This window comes from Anoplopoma fimbria, chromosome 6 (assembly GCF_027596085.1).
Source record: "Anoplopoma fimbria isolate UVic2021 breed Golden Eagle Sablefish chromosome 6, Afim_UVic_2022, whole genome shotgun sequence".
Classification (NCBI taxonomy): Eukaryota; Metazoa; Chordata; class Actinopteri; order Perciformes; family Anoplopomatidae; genus Anoplopoma; species Anoplopoma fimbria.
Genome location: NC_072454.1, coordinates 23,889,994 through 23,911,588, shown reverse-complemented (window position 1 = coordinate 23,911,588; position 21,595 = coordinate 23,889,994). Strand labels below are relative to the sequence as shown.

The following is a 21,595-nucleotide window of genomic DNA, read 5'->3' as shown; positions in this document are numbered from 1 at the left end:
CCAAAATGTAACATGCATGTTCTATGCAGTGGAGCCACGTTGATAAACGGGGGAGGGAAATTACATTTTTACACCGTATGGTACAAAGTGCCCTTTCTGTCCTGTCTCATAATTCTACTATAACACACAGTAAAGCTTCAGCCCAGCGACCCTACAAATGTCACACAGCAGCTTTCCTCCTTGCTGGGGAAAGACAGAATTAGTCCCAAAAAAAAGCACATCAAATCAGAGATGAGCCACATCGGAGGCACCCGTCTTTGCCATTTGGATGATGAATCCCTTCTGTTTTGGCAGCGCTCAAGCTAAACATGCTACAGTATTTGAAAAGGTTTATTGTTTGATTTGGTGGCAGCATCATGCTTGACAGATGAGACCCATCTTGTGCCAAATCAGATCATATGTGTTTTGTTTTTTAGAACTGCACATTACAAACATTACAGGTAGAGCACCGACTCAGAATAGAGAGAAAAGAAAATTGGCAACCAGATTATTGTTTTTTTTCTCTTCTCACCATCCAAGATTGACATAGACAGATTTGGGTGACCCTTGCCCCATGTTGATTAAACGCACGACATGGAAAACCGCGTGTCCAAATTAATATGATTTCATTCAATCACAGCACAGATGATAGCAGATAGTGACCCCCGTCCCTCGCCCACAGTCTCGGGGACAGAGAGACGGGGCCAGCATGGCAAGCAGAACCCCACAGAAAGTGCCACACGTTACCTCTTCTGCGGCCATAGCTCCGGGCTGCTTGTCAGCACAGTGACGGAAGGAGAAACACAAGGAGAGACAGGGAGGGTTGGTTTAGGAAAAGAGATACAGAGACATGGGTTTTTGTGGAAATAAAACCAAAAGGCCAGGAACATCTCTAAAGGCAACGGAGGAACCACAGATGGCCACGCCTAAGCTTTCAGTAACGGCAGGATGGCGATTATCACGCCAGCCCCCAAAACACCTGCTGTACCTGCACCTGCTTTGGCAAACAGACTCATGCAAATGCTGGGGGGAGTGCGGCATGAAAGGCGAGGTTTAGCCACGGAAATGGCTTAGATATTGAGGGGCATAGCGTGACGCCCAGCAGAGTGAGATCATAATCTCGGTTTAACGAGCCCACAAATAGCTGGTGTTCATGATTATCTTTCTGTGAATATCCACAAATGAGGCCACGGAGCCGAGTGCATGCAGGACCAAGGGTTGTGCAGGTTAGTCATTATCATGGCCTTGGTGAAATATTAAAACATTCTCTCTCAGGTCGGGTACGGAAGGCCAGGTGCGAGTGGAAACTTCCCACAGGAGAGGAGAGGGTTTGCAGCCTCGGGGGCTCAGAGGAGGGATGATAGCATGCAGAGAGGAGGGGAGCGGGGGAGAGCAAGGCTACAATGTCAGGGCTAAACGAATCTAAATCTACGACGAGGCGAGGGAACGGCGTTGTAACCGCTTCTATCTAATCAGCTGCTCACATATGAGAGTTGTCAAAATGATCTCCCTCTTATCTTTTGTCTTAGATTTTTAGATGCTCTTGTAACTGCAGTGAAATCGAAAAAGAAATAAAGATAACTACACAATCACATTTCATGGTCCTCCTCATGCACAACCAACTGTTATCACGTGACCTTAGGTCAGTGACTAATGAGCAATAAACAAAACTGGGGAAGGCCATGAGATGCTGTAAGAAGGTATGAAAAAAGCATTAAATGGTCCTTGAGTTCAGATTCTCTTTTTTGTCAAAAGGAGCTACATTGTTTCCCTTTAGTCAAGGTCCATTTAGTAGCTTTCTGCGCATTTCAGTCTTCCCACCTTATACAACCATCAGTTACCACATGACTATATTTTCACTGTTTTCACAGGTTATGTGATGACACCTGAGCTATTTCCATGACAACCATGCAAACGCCATCCACTGAGAAAGATTGCAATATTCAATTGAAACTCAGGATTAGTACCAGTTTATCAAGGTCAGCTTAGTAGCTTTTTCTCCCAATTGCATCTTACTCCCATCTCTACATATACTACCACCTGTTATCACGTGGCAACATTTCCATATGTAGGCCTCAGAAAACTCAACCGCTTCCACGCACGTTTTATGTGCAAAAACACCACGTACTGTTTAAGGATTGTGTTTTCTCTAATCTCTGAAGTCTTCCCACCACAAGTTCAATTTGAATCAGCCAATGCCAAAACAGAATGCAAGCTAAGACAGGGCAAATTCGAGCAAACAGCAGGCGAGGGGAACGCGGTGCGAAAACAGATCCTCCTGCTCCTCTAAACGCATCAGTCACGAAGCAGACTCATCGCCTCAAAGAACCAATATGGGCCTTTGCATTGTGAGAGCCTCATTGTGTGACTTGCCCCTCTGGCTTCTCTCGGGGAATATATTGTCTCTGAGCCTCTTCTTTTCCCTTGCTATGTTTTCATTAAAAGGATCATGCTCTCCAATCCCCCCTCCCATCCTCCACCAAATAAAAACTTGGACAGCCTCTCTGCAGCTTTGCCCTCTTGCTGTCCAGCCTTGGCAGAAACAAAGTTACCTAGCAACCAGGGTGAAATGAAGAAAAAGTTACGTGGGAAACCATCAGAAGCCTCAGTGAGAGAGAAAACTCAGCCCATGAGGGAGAGGAGGAAAAGGGAAAATTGTGTTTGAAAGTGATTGCTTTGGGCGCGATGAGTTTGAGGTCTCCCGCTCCGCTCGACTTCAAAGCCTCAGACACTTCCACTAAGCTGTCAAGTGAACAACACCAATAAATCTGACTAGAAGACCTACGCTTACAAACTCCTTTATTAACGATCCATTCTTCATCACTTCAAGTGCTAAAACCATTTCGGAGAAAGCGGGGGCCCTTACAGGTCCTCACAGCGTGAGCGCCTCGAAGCTAATGGGACGAAATGAAGGAGAAACACTTTCAAGTTGAAAACGCACCTTCCCTGTATACACCCATCACCGGCTGCAGCGGGGAGAGCTGGTTCTGACAGACTTGGAAGATCTGGGCGGATTGAGTTTTAATCCCATGACACAACAGTTTAACTTCAATCCAGGACACGTTCTCCGAGGATACGCGTGATGAAAAGAGCAAAATGAGGAAGGGGCACCAGTGTTGTCAAGATGTGATGATAGAAACTGCTACACCGGGGAAAATATGTTCCATGTCCTCTGAATTACCAATTTTTTACCCAACTGAACGTGTCCAGAGAGGAAACTAGGGCCCTTCATGATTTGGTCTGCTCACCTGTCAGTCTAGACGAGGTTTGAACCAAAAGATGGGAAACATGTTTGCGGCTAAAATAACCAAAGACAAACAAAATGGGCCTCTGGGTCACTAAGAAATCATGTCCCTTATCATATTCAATAACTAAAGAGCACTTGGAATGGCAGGGCCTGGCCTGAAAATCCTTGTGGCATCCATGTAGCCGCATGTGGGATCAAGACCTGATTTCTGTCTCTGGCTCGTCGCCTGTCACTGTTGGTCATCTGCCGGCTGGTGGGACACCGGGGGGGATCTAGTTTTACATGCTGGGGTATTTTTGGAAGCGCTATTCACAGGTCATTTGGGCTTCGCCCCAGTCCTTAGAGGTCTGTCCTAGGTTTTATGGTGTCAGGGAATCCAGACATAAGCAAAAGGGAGGTCACATGGGCCAGTGTGGTTAGGGGGTATATGGGTTGAATGAAAACAAAAATACTTCCTGTTCTTAAGGTGAGACACCCAAGGCAAAAACATTGTTTTTCAATGCACTGGCCAATTTTGGATTATTTAGGTTCAGACTGGTGGAAAGAAAACATCCAAAATGCAAATTTGGATGTTTATTTTACCACTTTGTCAATCTATATTCTCAAGGGTTTTACAAAATGGTTTCTGCATATCATTCATAGCCTGATTTATAGAAAATGTTGCCTCTTAAACTATTTTTATGGTTGATTTTTTAAGTAAATAAATACGGTATTTTTTGATTAATGGTATGATAAAAAGAGATATCCAAAATTCCCGCTTTAAAAACCTTTGACTTAATAATGTCAACAAAATGAAACAAGCCTTGCTTTATCCAATGTTCAGACTTCTGTTCTGGATATGTATCCAAACTAGCACATATTTCAAAAGAGAATACCTAATTTGCATGTTTTAATTAACATTTTCAGAAAATATGTCGTACAAAAAAATATTGCCTTAATGCAAGTATTCACAATTTTTTCCCCCTATTCACCTTGAGTTTTTCCCAAGCAGCTGCAATACTTTTATCAGTAAAACTTTGACAATTGATGAATTCCAGATAGAGAATTAGATGATGGGCAGTACAAAGAATTGGGACTTACTGTTCAATGGCATTATGTGCTCCGCTCCAGGATGATGAAAGTTCAGGCCCATGCGTCCTGTCGGCAAAAGAAAACAAAAAGAAACGATTTTACAAAACATTAAAATCAGCGATGAAGCCCACCTCTGACAGACATTACATTTCCATTCTACCGTCGGCAATGGGAAAACACCAGCCATGATGGAATGTTAAACACCAAATGGATAAACACCAAATTTACTCAATGTGATACGATGGCACAAAGGACAACCACAGAGAGCGGCAAAAAAAGTTTTAAACGGTGGAAACATGTATTCCTTTGTTGTAACATATCTCATAAACACACAAACACATACACACACAACAAAAACCCAAAGGCAGCTATAAGGCTAGGAATTCAACAGAGCGTGCATTCTACTATTGTGGCAACGTGTACGTGTTAAGGGGACATCTGTCAGTGCTTTTGCAGGGAGATGGGCGGTGTCGGATGAGTAAATAGACAACTTCCTAGTTGTCTGTGTCGCCATTATCCTATTTGCAAAAGGGGACGAGAAAAATTGAGCACTAGAGCAGAGGCAGAAATAGCCTACCTGGTTTAGGACCAAACATTGCAGGCTCACTGTCATATCATTTGCAGTGGCAGCAGCAGAGCCACACCCTTTATCCCTAACCACTTAAAATTAGGGTCCTCTGTCGAAATCCGCCTACACCAGCTTTTTACTCAACACACAGCAGGCAAGCAGCCTACTTAGAGTCATATAGGAAAGACAAGGTGAAGCATTCCCTTACATATCATTCAATATCAATATTTGGCAAATTACCTTTAGATTTAATGAAACACCAGCCCGTCACGTTAACACCGGGCTGGTGGTGGGGCTTAAGGTCGAGGGGGACAACTGCAACAGAGATCCTGCTTAGTGCATGATCTTCCATATGTAACGTGGACTTTGACAGGCTCACTTGCTACATGTTGCAAGCTGCTGTGGTGTAAACAAGATGACACGTCAAAAGTTTCCAAATTTGGCCACAGAAGACAGATAGTGTGGGGCGTCTTCCTAACTGTCAAACAAGAGTGGAACTAGCAGTAAGACCTGGTTGAAAAACCAGAGAGGCAGGGTAGGGGGAGGACGAAGGGGGGGCAGCCGCCCTGCAGGGCCACAGATGTGGATTTCCACACTCCTCTCAGCCAGTCAGAATCCAGGCAGCGGTAGGACCCGAGGGCAAATGGAGTGCAACAAGCCCATAAGTTCACATACAAGCTTTTGTTTGAACACGTGGATGTGTGTGACATGGCATAGTCTCACATTATCTTTGCTCTTTCCAACTGAGTGTCATGAGGAAACAAACGTTTTGTTGGCAAAGACCAGATGCACCCAATGGGGGGGGGAGGTTTTTTTTAACTCTCTTATCATGTGTATCAGTAAACGTGTGGGCGGACTGTTTGTTAGTCCTCCGACCAAAATACAGCGTTTAAGGCCGAATGTCTGACCAGCTTAAATGTCCTTGACAGAATCCCTTAAAGCTCTAGAGCGGACATTGCCCCTCGGCCTAGTAGCTTTTGATTGTGCAAATAAATTAAGAGGAGCCATAAGATACTCCATTACTAGTCCACGCCTTTGAACACGTTCACAATCAAAGCCGTGACTTTGCTTATAGGAGGGCAAAAGTCACAAAAAACGCCCTGGTCCGAGCTTCCCTTTTGGTCAACATTAGTCATTTTGGGTGACAGAGGGGGACAGTTGTCTGCCTAAAGTCTGAAAATAGCTCCGGGCATGTGCCATCTGCTTCCCCAAGGAGTTGAGTGGCAGGTCCTGAGGGGGCCCCGGAGTTTCTGCTGCTGCCACTGCTCTCCTGGTGACATTTCCTCACAGAGATCCTGAGCTATTCTCAAGTTGCCCATGATGGTCGCATAGTGGTGAGGCAACTTGGGACACACACAAACCGCTTCTCTATGTGCGGATCAAACAGTACCTCCCCTTTTTCAAGTGGTCTGTCAATCTGGGCAGACGGATGAAGAGTAGGAGATGGATTAGCTAGACAGCACGGTGCTCCAAAGCTGCACTAACTACTGACAAAGAAACTCTCAATTACCAACAATACCGACTAAGGGTCCTGTGTTTTGACAGATGACTGAATATATTGAGTGGGTTGGATGTTTCTGTAAGAACCTGGTGAGAGAGTTATTTGTCGGATTTTGTCTGTTTGTCGGAGTGGCCTACTTCTTCTCACTTCATTCCGGCTCCAGCTTAACCCGACAACCATCGTAAAGACGGTTGTGACAGGGCCAAAGTTCTTTCAGCTATCAAGCCATAACATGAAAAAACTGAAATGAGGTGCAGTATAAAACATAAATGGCTAGGGCATATTTCCAAAAGCAAATCCCCAAATATGCCAACTACCCATTGCTATTTAATGTTTCATAAAAGTAATAATAGTAACACTATTAAATAATAATAATAATATAGGATTTCCGGAATCCAGTTAAGCCAGATGCACAACTTGGCAGTAGTAGCAATTGTTTCAATATTATTTCATGGCTTGTGAGATCTTCACAGACCATGGTTTTTATAGACAAAACAAGTCCAGACTTATTTTGTCGGCCTGGACTGGATTTAGCTCAGTCATGCTTGATGGAGTCATGCATTTTTCCTCCATAACAAAAACAAAGCCCTCTGACAGCGTAGTTTATTGGAGGCAAGGTGCAATTAACCTTTAACACAGCCAACAAACACATCATCTTATCTCCATAGTGTCATTACCGGCTGTTTAAAGTACAGGGGCTTCCCTCTGACATTGAGATCAGCGCAGGTGTTGAGAGGTCAAGTCCACTTCCACGACTGTGGCCAAACCATAGTGTTTAAAATATTGACCTTTTAGGTTAAGCTGGGTTTCTGAACCTAAACTAAGACAAAAGATCACATAGCCCTCCTCTTATAAACAAACGTGATCTTCTAGGACTTAGATAAGACAGAAAGATATAGTGTTTTTCTTAGTCAAAGCTAAATCTTTATCTAAAACCTTTATTCTTAACCCTCACAGGAGACCTTTACGCCACAACTTTACCAAATCAAAGTGAGTTGTTTGGGCTCCATTTATGCAAAGTCAAGAAAAAGACAAGATATTGGACACCCATTCCTTCCTGTCATCGAAGGACCTTCACACTGTTCCTCATCTGACCTGTACTGCACTTGCCATTCTTGTTTTCCCCCTGATAAAAATCTCCCGTGTCGACTCTTATCCAACGCTTTCGTCAACAAGTGCACAAAGTCAAACAGCATCGGTGTTGGCGCTCCCTCGACTACTGACTTCAGTTATCGCCTGCTCCTTCCATCTGTTACAACATTACACCTCATACAGGCCTTTAACCAACACATGATGGGCGACACCCAAACACAACACAGCCTGTAAAATCATTGGAAAACTCATTGTGTAAAGCCAAACTAGTTAGCATATTTCAGAACAAGTGCTAGTCGTTTTTTCTTTATTTCAGTCCTCAAAAATGTAATTGACAAATTTAACTTAACTGATATTTAACTGAATATTTGAAGTTATTTCTAAAATAGATATGCAAACATTTGTAGGTTGCAGGCTATGCAGGGTGAGCTGTTTAAAACTAATTCACTTTTTGTTTTTACTGTTGACATTTTATAGATTTGATAATTGAAGGAATAGTTTGACCTATTTGGAAAACGGCTTTTATGCTTTTTCGGAGAGTTAGATGAGAAGATACCCTTCTCATGTCTGTATGCTAAATATGAAGCTACAGCCAGGAGTTAGCTTAGGTTAGCATTAGCCCCCGGCCAAGAAATAGTCCAGCACAGAACCCCCTCTAAAACCGCAGCTTGTCATTTTTTTTACGGGTTAAACAAACACGATTTGCTGTGTACATTCTTAGAGGTGCTGGTAGACTTTTGGACCTAGTCAGGCTAGCAGTTTCCCTTTGGTGCTAGGCTAAGTAGCTCCTGGCAGTAGGGTGGTATCTTCTCATCTAACTGTCATCAAGAAAGCGGATAAGTATATTTCCCATAATGCCGAACTTTTAATTTCATTAATTGATCAAAAAAGAAACTGTTAAAGAAAACAGTCACAAGTTACAGCTCTACATTGGGGCTTAAAGGAACAGTTGATAGTGGAAAGAAAATAGTTCTTAGATGAAACTGCTCACAATAAGGTCTCTGTATCTGAAGTAACCGGGTCATTATATCTGGAAAGACACATTGCTGTGGAATTTTTCAAATGTATTACTTTGGTGTATTTCCCAACTCACCCTAAAACAATCTAGATTGATAAATAGCACCACAGCTAAGAGGAAAAATACATATTTTAGATTCTGGGCTGAACTGTCCCTTAACATTTGCATTAAGGTTGATGGGGTTCTAAAAGCTGCACTCACAAACACACAATGGAAATTGTAACTGACGCATGAGTAAGATCATGTGAGTCAGACCAGCTGAGTCAATGTGTGTGTGTGTGTGTGTGTGTGTGTGTGTGTGTGTGTGTGTGTGTGTTCAGAGAGAGAGACTTTGTGGGTGGGGTGGGATCCACGTACAGCTTCCATGAGGACTTAAGGGACTTATTAACACGTTTGAGCATCTCAAATGGTTGGTGACACCATTGAGGTTGTGTGTGTGCATGGGTGTGTGTGTTGGGAGTGGCGTGCTGCAAGCTGCAGACAGTATCATGGGCGAAAGAGTGTGTGAGGGGAGGCTGCAAAGCATGGAATGTCACAGTTGATTTACATGTCAGAAACAATTTGGAGGTGGGTCTCCTGTGTGTGTGTGTGTGTGTGTGTGTGTGTGTGTGTGTGTGTGTGTGTGTGTGTGTGTGTGTGTGTGTGTGACCATATTTCTGGCAGCAGCAATGGTGGCTGTTGTCAAAATGCTAGAGTTTTTCTAGGCCAAGGGGAGAATCTCTGGTGTGTGTTTTGTATGTTTGTGTGGGGCTGCCTTGCTCTCCCAACAGGTGAGCTCAGCTGACCCAGTTCAGGAACTACGTGTGTGTGTGTGTGTGTGTGTGTGTGTGTGTGTGTGTGTGTGTGTGTTGCCACAGAAAGGGCCCGTTTGTTCAGACGTCCCAGTGGCCCCTCGCCCCAGAGTAAAGAGCTTTTAGAAAGTTTGAGAGGATCGCCAGAATAGTGTTTCTCTCACTGACCCCACACACACACACACACACACACACACACACACACACACACACACACACACACACACACACACACACACACACACACACACACACACACACACACACACACACACACACACACACACACACACACACACACACACACACACACACACACACACATTTGAAGCTGACTCTTCTCCAAACAAGTGCTACGAAAAAAACTGGTTGAATTGAGACGGCCTCGCCCTCCTCCCTGTCTTGGCAGAGAGAGAGAGAGGGGGTGGGTGGGGTCACCTCATGCTTTCTCACCCCACCGATTCATATTCGCGTCGCATTACAAGTGCTACTCTTTCTTTAAAAACACACACACACACACACACACACACACACACACACACACACACACACACACACACACACACACACACACACACACACACACACACACACACACACACACACACACACACACACACACACACACACTAGTAAAACACTTAAGGAAAAACAAAACTATTCCAGTCACAATGAGAATGCGAGAAGCTTCTCTGATGGGGTGGAGGTGGGTGGAGGTGGGTGGGACCCATTCAGTTGGGAATGCAAAAACTGGGCCTACTGGGTAAATTAGTTTTGACTGGTGGCTCTCAGCTGTTGGGCAGTATCCTTAATGTGGGATACCACACTCACTATGCTTTTTTCTTGATATCTTATTGTCTACGTCAGTTTCTATTAAGAATCACTGACCTAGATCTGTACATTTTTAAGTTTGCACCCAACAGTAAATGGGAGCTTAAAGCCGAAATCAGGAATGTTTAGAATTAAAAATATCCATATTATATCATCCGTATGGTAAATATTATTCTTTCTCATTTGTCTTGTCAGATAATGCTGATCAGGTTTGTCAGGTCGCACCTCTCATGTTGACAATACAAATGCTGACTCTCAACGATTCTGTGAGTAACGTATTTGTGTTCACATTACGCACACTGGAAACCTACGATGATGATCTTAGCCCATAGACTTACAATTAAGGCTGGGTATTGTTTAAAAAAAAGTCCTGTAATAATACCAGTATCCTTCAAGTGATACCGATACCATTAGTCTACTTCATTTGATACCTTGCTGTACCTTGAGTACTTCATTTGATGCCAGTCATGTGACTTGAGGCATTCGGTTGCTTAAAATGCTAAGACATCTATTTTCATCAGGCAAAGCAGAAGAGCCATACTCAAAAGTTTTGGTGGCATCCCGGCACGCTGAGCTGCCGTCTCCGTCAAATACACCACAATTGACTTCACCACACCACAGCCGTTATGGGTTGTAGTTGCTAAGGAAGTGGCCCAATCGCTGTGATTGGCTTTGAGCAACATACAATATTTTTGTAAAGACAAAGAAAAGGAGATATTGTTGTTGAGATTTCGATACTACTTGGCACTGGGTTATTTTGGTCGATACCTTAAATGTATTGAGTACCAATAACCAGCCCTGCTTACAATTTAAATATTTTTGGCTTCCAAAAAAAACAGGTTAATCTGAACCCTGCCCAGGCCTTTGCAACCTGAGCGAATCAGACTTGTACTGCTAAATATTAGACCAAAATTGTCATTTTTGCCACAACTCGTTAATTTTGTCCACACATTTCCTCTTTATACTATATATACTCTGTCTCTTTCCCTGTTTCCACTGGGCATTGCAACAAACGACACACATGGATGTGGACTATCAAGAGAAAGAAAAAGAGGAATTTCTTAACAAACGACTTCTGACCGAAATCAACCTGACGTGACCCTGAAGCTTTAAACAACAAAATGACCCAGGCCTTTTTGGGGTCGGGGATCAAAAACTCTTTCCCCAAGTACAGAGTTCTCATCTAAATCGACCTCCTGAGTTGAGAAAAAGCACCAGCAGCTATGCTTTTTGCAGTAGATTACACAGCAGCCCGGCCAGAGAACCTTCTCAGATGTCGAGTAGGTACGCCAGCAGGGCATAACTGCTCTGTGGTTGGCACGGTAGCTTGTTGCAACCCCCGCGCTGTCTACATGATGGCGAGAGGGGTAAACAAGACCAGAGAGATACAGGAATGCACACCCATGTCAACATCGTTTTCCATATCTCCTTTGTCTGCTGTATCGCTGTGCTTTGATAAACAATCAGGGGGGGAAGCCCTGCAGGACAACACAACACCTTTCCAGTAAAGTTAGGACGGGCCAGAATGACCATTTCGCCCGAACAATGCTTCCTTAGCACAAGATTGGGAAAACAAAATTCCACGCATGGCAAAGCGACATGCTCCACTCATTATGTACCCCTCCCATCAATCTTTCTATTGTTGAGGTGGGAGGATGGGGGAGCATAAAATCCCTACACCCGACCTGACGGGGCCCCTATCTGGGAGACTTCATCCAGAGTTTTTACAATAGACACGTGACCCGTTCTACAAAAACATTGGCTTAGAAGGACTGACAAACATTGGATGGCCTAAAAAGGGCGTGAAGAGAGATTTCTTGACAGTGTTTTCATGATTTTTAATAGTTTCTCCAAACTCAGCAGGAGATAAAACAATGCGACAGAATTCATTTTAATATGAATCTGCATTTCACTGCATCTTTGTCAACGAGGTTAAAAACACTGTTTGGATCCTTTTTTATGATGATTTTAAATGTCTGTAAAGTGTCTTTGAGAACATTGAAAAGCGCTCTATAAATAAAATATATTATTATTATTATTAAGCTATGACTGGGCCATGGCATGTCTAAGCCCACTATCACACACAAAATAGACATCCGAGTAGGATTTATGCTTAAGACATATTCAGCCAACAAAAACATGAGTCATGTGACATTTTCAGGGATTCCAATCAGCAGAGAGCTAGCAGGCAAAGAAGAAGAAAGGGCAAAAGAAAATGCATTTAAATGCAAGTAAGACCACCTCAGTGCACATTACTGCACGTCTGGTCCACACACACACACACACACACACACACACACACACACACACACACACACACACACACACACACACACACACACACACACACACACACACACACACACACACACACACACACACACACACACACACACACACACACACACAAACACTTATGCGTGATTTTGCAGGTAAGGCTCCTAATGTTAATAATTAAATTTGAAAGAGAACATAATGATCCGTACTGGATTGGTTAAGAGATTGGCAAATAGAGCAAAAAAAAAAGATATGACATATGCCCATGAAGCAAAAAAAAAATTAAAAATACTGTAAGCATGGACGTATGAATATTCCTAACCTGCAAAATGATTCCTCCATATAATATCAGCGATAGTCATTGGTGGGCCACCGGCAGGGTGTGGTTTACCTTTGTCATGGTCAGTCCTTATCATATCCATTAAGGAATTCTCCAAAGAGTGCAAGCTAAAAGCATCAAAGGGCCGATTCCGGTCCTGCAACACAGCAAAACAGGAAGAGGGTTAGGACTGGAGTCGCCACAGTACATCATATACAAAGACAAACAAAGGACAACAAAAAGTACTAACAGTTGTAAGGAAAAGTTTTATTAATATGAGCACATTCAACGGTATCACAGCTGAAATGCAAAGAATGCTCCTGTAAACACCTGGATCTTTGCATCTGGAGTTAATATGCAATATCAAGTATGAGAAAACTTAAACAGTGAGAGACTAAATTAAATTTGTCCAAAATCCTCCCCAAAAAATTCAGAATAACCAACATAGTGGGAAACAATATGTAAAACCCTCTATGATGGACGTGACCTTCAAATACTGGAACATTTCGCCTCGCTGTTGAAACTGGTTGCTCACCTTTCTCAAGGGCGGATCACATCAACAACTTGCATGTACCAACAGCTCCACATTTTTGGTTACAAGACGCAAGACAGTGTGGGATGCTTTCTTAGCTAATCTAGACTAATATAAATAAAGGATCTGAGTCTAGAAGTTACAGGTATTAGAGGGGAGAATACATGTCAGCCCTGGGGATGATGGTGAATATTGTAAGCGAGATATGAATCTTAACCTTGAGCCTTATTTATGTCAAGAAGCTACAATGAAAGCACAGACAAGATTAAGCCCCGAGGAGCACCATCTGTCAGGATTTATATCATTTAGTACAGATTGTTTTAAAAGAGGAGAAAATTTTATCTAAAACAGTTAGTCCTCGGGCTTTCTCATAATTGAAGGAGTACTCCTCACTTTGCTTACAACCCAGTGGAGGTTCAGTCATTTTGATCAATCATACAACTGAAGAGGAGCTGTAAAGATTAGTCAATTATTAGATGAATCAGTCGATAAAAAAATGATCATCACTTTAATAATCAATGGTTTGTAATTCTCTGGTTTTAGCTTTTCAAATTCAAGATTTGGGTCTTAACAGTCCTCTATAATATCAATTTAACTATCTTTTTTGGAGTTTTGGACTGGTGGTTCAACAAAACAAGCAATTTGAAAACGAAATCTAGGGCTCTTGGAACTTGTGATGGACACTTTTCTTTATTTTCTGATATTTTGTACACCAAACGATTGATCAAGAAAATATCCTACATCAATAAAAAGAATAATCACGAGTAGAAGCCCAAGATCCAACAATGACAACCTTCTTTACATGTCAAATCCGCAGCAGCAAGCGCCAATGTCACTAGAGATGTATTTCACAAGGTATTTTTACAAAACCTCCCTACATTAATTCCCCCAATCCCCTTTGAGGTAGATTGGTCCAACTGGGTCCAGAATCGGACCGGTCAATACTACATCAAACACCTCAAGGTCGAACCCGCCACACCGCTGATGACTTTTTCAGGCGGCCCGCCGCGTGTGACTGAGTTTGTGAGAACGTCGCGTGTTCCAGAGGTGAAGCCTGAGAGCGCGTCTGAACCGGAGCTGGAGGCTGTAGCCTTGGCAGCTGTGTCCTGTGTCCAGCTGGCCCAGGGGCCCCCGGGGGCCACATTGTTTGCACACCACAGCTATTGTTGCCCATTCGGCTGAGCATTCAAAAGCGTTATTCCCCTCCACTCTGGGGCCGACAGCGCCACGCAGATAAAAATCTGCCCACTTGGTACAAACGGTAAACACTTGAAATGCTGAGCTTTTAGTTCCTCCCCCCCCACTCCCCTTTGCTCTGACACATGTGGACGAGCACGGGTGGAAGGGTGGGGGGACAGAAAGCTCAGTGACCTAAAGAGATCATATACAAAGGTCCCTACGAGACTTTACTGTTTAAGAATCGTATCTTGACTTCATTGCAGCTCATCTTTCCTCGTGGCACAGAAACAAGACTGTTTACGAGGGGGGGGGCGTGATAAGAAACAGACTGAATACCTGTTTTTAATGAGTAAAGTCTGTTCAGTAAGTATACGTTTAGGGCTGCCAGATGCAGAGGCAGTAGGTGAACTTATCATCTATTGCTTTTATGTTTAAACATTAACGTGCAGTCCCATCTGATATTTAGATTACACAAAACAGTGGTCACACCCGCAAACTCGTCCAAGCTCCTGCCCTTTTGCATGACCTCCAGACAGCATTTGACTGTGAGTCTCTGTCGGTCTGCGTCCTCACTTTCAACACCTTGATCTGATATGATGCGATTACGATCACAGTGGACCTCACGAGTCCTCGCCACGAAAAAACATCATCCCGAGTCAGGGTGTATCGCCCGTGCAGCTCATGTGACTTTGTTTCTTGGGCACTCACACTGACACGTTAAGTTGAATTCCACACATTCCTCTGCCTGTAAAGCGTCAGCCAGCAGCAGGCGAGTGCCAGCACATTTCGGAGCACACGGGGACTCTACGTTTTGTGCCCTGTGATTCACCTGGGGGGCATCTGAAGAATACCCAGATATGCACAGTGACAACGAGCACACCCAGTCATCAGCTGGTCATGTGACGGCGTGTGCCCTGCTTCCTGCACGGCTCAGCAATATGCCCGAGTTTCACTTCAGTGAACGGGATACTAGACATGTGGCGTCCCCTGACCTTGCATCCTGGTGATAACTCTGCTCCAATTATGGGTGTAATTGCTAAACAGCTAAGTGTGAGTTTCGGCCAGGATTGCATCGCTGAGCTACCCAGCCCGTGAAAAAAAAGCCCTCTTGTCAAATGGTTATTATGCAATGCTTGCAGATATACAGAATGTAGTGATGATACAACTAGGGGTATAGGCTATACGTCTGATCTTAAAGGGGAGTTCTAATTTACAGATACATGTTAAGTTAGCACGTCACGCAAAGTACAGCCTGTCAAAAACAAGTTAAAGGAAACATAATGCTAATTTTTAGGCTAATCATATTGTATTTTAGGTTTCTACTAGAACATGTTTACATGTTTAAATACTCAAAAACCTCTTTATTTCTTTCACGCTGTCTGTTCGAATTTACTTTATTCCAACCTCTGTCTAAAAAAAGCTCTGTTTTAGTGCATTTCAACGGAATTGCGCTGCTAGGCAACAGCTTGATGTCCATGTTTACTTCCTGTCAGCTTATATTATTAACATACACTGCAACTGGACAAAAACTGGGAAACATCTAGAATGTTCATATTTAAAACTGTGACACTGTCTATAAATGGTGAAGTTGTGACATCACAACCATACGGAAATCCTGATGGCTTGTTTAAAGGTACAGTGTCTGAATACGGGTGAATACGGGTGTGTATATTTCACCATGGACTGAGCGTTTCAATACTTTTTACAGTATGTATATAGCACGTGGATATGCTTTATAATAAAAAAGACAAAATCTCCCTTTTTACAATGTGGGACCTTTAAATGTTTTTCTTGGTTCTGGGGGAAGATGACATGATTAATCGATCATCAAATTGCTTGTCTTGTTCAACTCACCAGGTGATATTCAATTAACGATAATATGCAACAACAAAAAGCATAAAACATTCCTATTTAAGAGGCTGCTTCTAGTTAGTTGACCTTTTTGGCATAAAAGTGAAGATTCACTTTCTTATTCACTTGATTAACCATTTCAGCTCTAATTGGCATATCTGTGAGTGACGTTGGGATATTTCTCACTTTAAACCTAATGTTTCATCTGAAAAACTCTTGACCACACCAGCGTAGATGACTGTACTTCATCCCTGATATTTTCCAGAGTTTCACTTCGGTAAACTCCATACAGCATGAAGTGTGACCCCTTGACCTCTGCTACCGGTGCTGTGAGCTGGCCGAGGCGAGAGAAAATAGATAGAGGCACTGAGCAGACGTGTAATAAAGCCTCGGGAGAGCTGAGTGACACACACAATCATTATCTCCTCAAAAGGCTATACGTTTCAAGCCAGTTGGAATGTCACACTGCGCCGGGCTGTGTTTCGTCTGCACATGTAGTCCTCTCTGCACTAACAGGTTAACATTTCGGCTCGTGCTCTCCGATCTCCCGAGTCTTCGCTTTGATCGGGTAAACAAGTGCTCCTTTTTTAAGTAGGCCGCTGACTTAAGGGGGGGAGGGATATTCAGCTGGCTTATTTTTCGTGTTGGCTTGTTTGTCAGGCAGCGTAACTACACATAAGGGAAAACATGACTAGCCATGTGAAAAAGTCATACAGTATTGGGACTGTTTTGTGTAGACTACTCAGAATCAGACATGTCAATGGAGGCAGGATGGCCGACGGAAATAAAATTATAATTTAACTCATTCTGTGTTCAAATAATAATGTCAATGTGTAGGCCTATTATGCTGAAGTAGCTGGAAAATGCTGGTCATGTGTTGTGATAGGAGCCTACAGCCAAAAGTAATTTTTTTGTATTTGGTCTACTGGGAGGAACACGTAACCATTTTTCAGACAAGTTTTATCTAGGTGTAATGCTAATTAGCAAACATTATGCTAATTATTTAACTATTTCTATGTTTTGGCCCTGAATAAAGTTAGCTTTCATGGTCGTACAGCTTTCTCACAGCAGAAACACAGACATGTATTAATGTCATCGATTGAATTCTGTAAAATGTTTTGTTGAAACGCTTGTAAATGCAAAAACAAATAAAAAAAATCAAAACCTTCCTCTACTTTCTGGGTTGGACCCAAGGAATATATTAATATAATACTTTATGGGCGTCTCATGCTCATATTCAAACCCCGCCCATTATCCGATGCCAAGCCAATCAAATGCACGTATGGATGTTGCCTTCAAGTACTGTCCAAAATCTTGCAATTACAAGGAATTTGCACATGAATTACCAACGATGTTGAAAATATGTCAGTTATAAGGCACTGTAAAACGTACACATATTTATCAATTGTCATTATTACTATTATTGTTTGTTTTAGTAGTAGTACCTATTAGTATTATTATTACAGGGCTACATGTGATTTAAAAAAAAAAAAGTGTTAACCTCAATGTTCATTTGACAAAGACCTAGACAAAACCTCACTCAATAGAAGACATAGATTAAGCAATTGTGTATTCTTTCTAAAAATGTACAGTTGAGCACACTCTTTCTGAAGCATACTCTTTCTGTCAGTGTGTGAATTTAGAAGGTTCCGAGCAGCACCTGAATGCGCCATGTGTCCTTTAAACCCCAGGAGTGAGCTGGCAGTGGGGATGTAACCATTGAGTGCAATATTCCGTCCACAGCGACTATTTCTAGGACTGACTGTGCTGTCTGTCTTTTTTTGTGCGTAAAAATAGCAATGATCGATGAGTGCAGCCTCAAGAACTCGCTGTCTCATTCGATTTATTTGACCTCCACCACACGATGTGACAGAATGCAAGCCGGGTGAACATGTTGACTGCTACCGGCAGCTGAATGCTGAAATATCTAAATCAATTCAATGAATGCATTTGAAGTAACCCTATAACCACTGTTTGAAAAACATATAGGCTTTGAAAAAGAAAATGTGTTTTTTATTGCTATTTTTCCAGCTGACTTTGACATAGGCTCGATAACTATAATATATATATATATATATATATATATATATATATATATATGGAATAATGAAATCAGTGATGAGTTCAGGGTGACCTTAAAAATATCCTACTTTGTTGTAGTTTTTTTTTTTTTAATCTCAGGCAGTGGCACTTTCCCTTAAATCTCATAATAGAGTAATGAAAACAATCTATATTTCTGATGGATCGACCAAAAGGGTAAAACTGAAGGGGTCAACCTTCTGAAATGAATCAATAGAGATAGGCCTATGGGCCTGCTCTTACTGGAAGGCTATTTACCTGGAAAGGCAGGATGTTGTTGGTGTTGTCAGTCCTGAAGGCGCTGTCATCCATCCAGGGCTTAGGGGCAAGGGGACCAGGTCTTGGGAACTTAGGGGGTGCTATGACATTGCTGGAATAGGGCTTTTCATGGGGGAGATGGGGTTCAGGGGTGACGGCACCCCGACGCCGACTGCGACCCCGACCCCGACCGCTCTGCGTGGGTCCCTGCCGGCCTGCAGCCCGCTCCAGGGGTTGGAGGCTGTGCTCCAGGCGGCGTTCTGGTGGTTATTCCAAGCGGACGACGAGGCAGAGGAAGAGGACGATGACGACGAAGAGCCTTTGCTGTTATTCATGATGGTCTGATAAGCGTTTCTCTGGGGAAAGGGCCCCTGGTTCGGGCTGACAGGGGACCGCCTCTGCTGCTGCTGCTGCTGGGCTTGTGGTTGATGCTGTTGGGTCTGTGGAGCCAGACCCATCTGCGGGGAGTAATTCCCCCCGAACACCGGGTTGACGTGGTGGGGGAAGTTCTGGAAAAGCATCGTCCCGTTCACGGAGGGTATTCCCTGGAAAAAGCTGTCGTCCACGGCGCTTGTGGTTCCTGTGGACCAAGTGCTCCCAAAAGAGGAGGACGGCGAGGAGGAGGAGACGGGGCCGCCGGTCTCCTGGTGGTGGAAGCTCAACCCGGGCAGAACCGGCGACTCCATCGGTACCGTGTCCCTGCTGCTACCGCTGCTACCGAGCACCGAGGCCGCTTGGTTGCTCCCGGTCAACGGGCTCTCCGACTCGGATGAAGAAGACGTGGGCTCCGATGACGGGGTCGGGGTGGAGGTGGAGGTGGAGGTGGAGGGAGGAGGGTCTACTTGCGTCGGATCTTGCTGATGGTGAGCCTGGGCTTTGTTTTTGTCCATCAGTAAATCATCCTGCATGGTTTGCTGAGCTGCAACAGAGACGAGGAGTTATTAATAATATTATTATTATTATTATTATTATTATTAAGGGTGTAATGTAGGCTTCTGTAGTATATGATGATCTGGGACAACTCCGACATGGATATATGATGTTAGAGAGCCGGGCAACTGCGAACCCATTTAGCCGAAAATGAGGAAGAGGAAAAAAAAACAAACACACTTCCCAAGACTAAACCAAAAGGATTCATGAATCCCACAGATTACACACGGAGCATATGGATGCGGATATTCACCAGATTTCGCCACGTCTCGTTTTTCCTTCCACGCAGGAACTCCGGAGCTGCAATGTGAAACTGATTCAGTGTGTGTGTGTGTGTGTGTGTGTGTTTTTTTGTTTTTTTTGCTCAAGGACCTCCCCTATATTCATTTACATACGTCAGTAAATACAGCTGTCCTTTAACACGGCTAAAAGGACAGGTCTTTGACACACGGGATCACAGAGCTTTATCTATTCTTAAAAAAAGGAAATGACTTAACACCAAAATGCACCTTTTTTACGCAGTGGAGAGTGACGCACCTGAAGCGCTTTATTATGAAAACCTATTCCCTATAATAAAGAATGTGTCAGTTTTATAATGTTTTCATTTAGGCCCATAAAACGACAATAGTTTAATAAATAGGATAAGGTTCATAGCCACTTGAGTAATACTCCAGTCTATACAGGAATGTTATGATTTATAGGCTTAGATCTTTTATTATAGAGACTGTGCCAGAGGTCCGCATTGACTCAACCACATAAAACAATATGTATAGGCTTCCTACATTTGAATAACTTAAAAGGTTGGAACATCTCCTAAAGCTCTATCTCCTCTATTCAAAGTTACACACCAGGCTGTAGAACATTTCATGCAAAAACCCTCCTTTACTTTGCATTTCAGAGACAACGCCTAGTAAAAGCCCAATTGCACACACCCTCGAGTATTATCAGAAGGGCAATTTTTTTTTTATTTTTTTTTTGCATTCAGAAAGCCACAGTTGCCACATTATGAAAGTCAAACGTTGAGCAGGACAATGTAAAAAAATGTAAAACAACACAATATGCTTGATCATCTCGAGGCTACACCGAGCATTTCTGAGGATATTCTGCCAGATATTCTGCCACATGCGAGGAACAAACACAGGAAAGGACACTTTATCATTAAATCATTAAGATTGTGCTAAATTAAAAACCCAACAATAACACTCACAAGTCTTCTCTTTGACTGTCGGGAGAGCTAACACCCAAACACTACATGGCCTGTCAATAACATGAACACAATAGTCTGTGGACTTTGAAAATAACAATTCAGATGACATGCAGGACCAATTACAAGTTGGACTTTCAAGGTTGTCGCAATAGCCAGCACTGTACACACACCAGCATTAATCCGTGTTTTTTTCCTCCTCCAAGGTCATCAAACAGCACAACCAGCAGCCCACAGTGGCCCAACTCACCGGCCCTTTAACACAAACACTGCAGAAACCAAAATGCCTATTTATCGCACTGATCGGACTCCTCATGCTATACATTTCCATGAAGCTGTCTGAGCCTTGAAATCCTCCTTTAATCCATATTTGTGTCCCCTTCTACACAAACGACATTTAAAAGAAAACGCATGCAAACACACAGAGTGGTCGCTTCTCTGCCCTGTGCGGCAGATTGGAATTACCTTTTATCGTTCACCTTTTGGGGAGTCTGTAAATAAAGATATTTCTGTTTGCCTCGTCTGGGTTTAGATATGACAAACGAGCTACTACCCTTGTGCCGAGATAGTCAGCAGTTGCCTCAACAGCTGATTGACTGCGGCGCATGGATGGCACCGAGAGGACTGTAGGGAGTTGTAGTTCTTCACTATGCAGAGGCTGCTCAACAAATATGTAGTTTATAATATAATTCTGTTTTCTTGACTGCTGTGGTAATAAAAAAGAAAAATGATATAAAAAAAGCATCTGTATCAAAGCTTGAGGCAACTATATAAAGCAGCCATAATTAAGATAGTGATAAATTATAGTAACAGTCTCTCTCTCTCTTTCTCTCTCTCATTGTTTGTATGCTTTACTATGAGCATGATG

General features: G+C 43.1%; 1 protein-coding gene across 1 annotated transcript in view; it reads right to left on the bottom strand.

Moving 5' to 3' along the window:
* Positions 1 to 21,281, bottom strand: part of cpeb3 (cytoplasmic polyadenylation element binding protein 3) — a 35,397-nt gene extending 14,116 nt beyond the window's left edge. The window contains 6 exon segments of the mRNA XM_054599836.1: positions 727 to 750; positions 4,307 to 4,363; positions 12,767 to 12,851; positions 18,594 to 18,715; positions 18,718 to 19,512; positions 21,193 to 21,281. Of these exon segments, the coding sequence (XP_054455811.1) occupies positions 727 to 750; positions 4,307 to 4,363; positions 12,767 to 12,851; positions 18,594 to 18,715; positions 18,718 to 19,501 (1,072 nt within the window). The 5' untranslated portion in view covers positions 19,502 to 19,512; positions 21,193 to 21,281.
* Between the last annotated feature and the right edge of the window lie 314 nt (positions 21,282 to 21,595).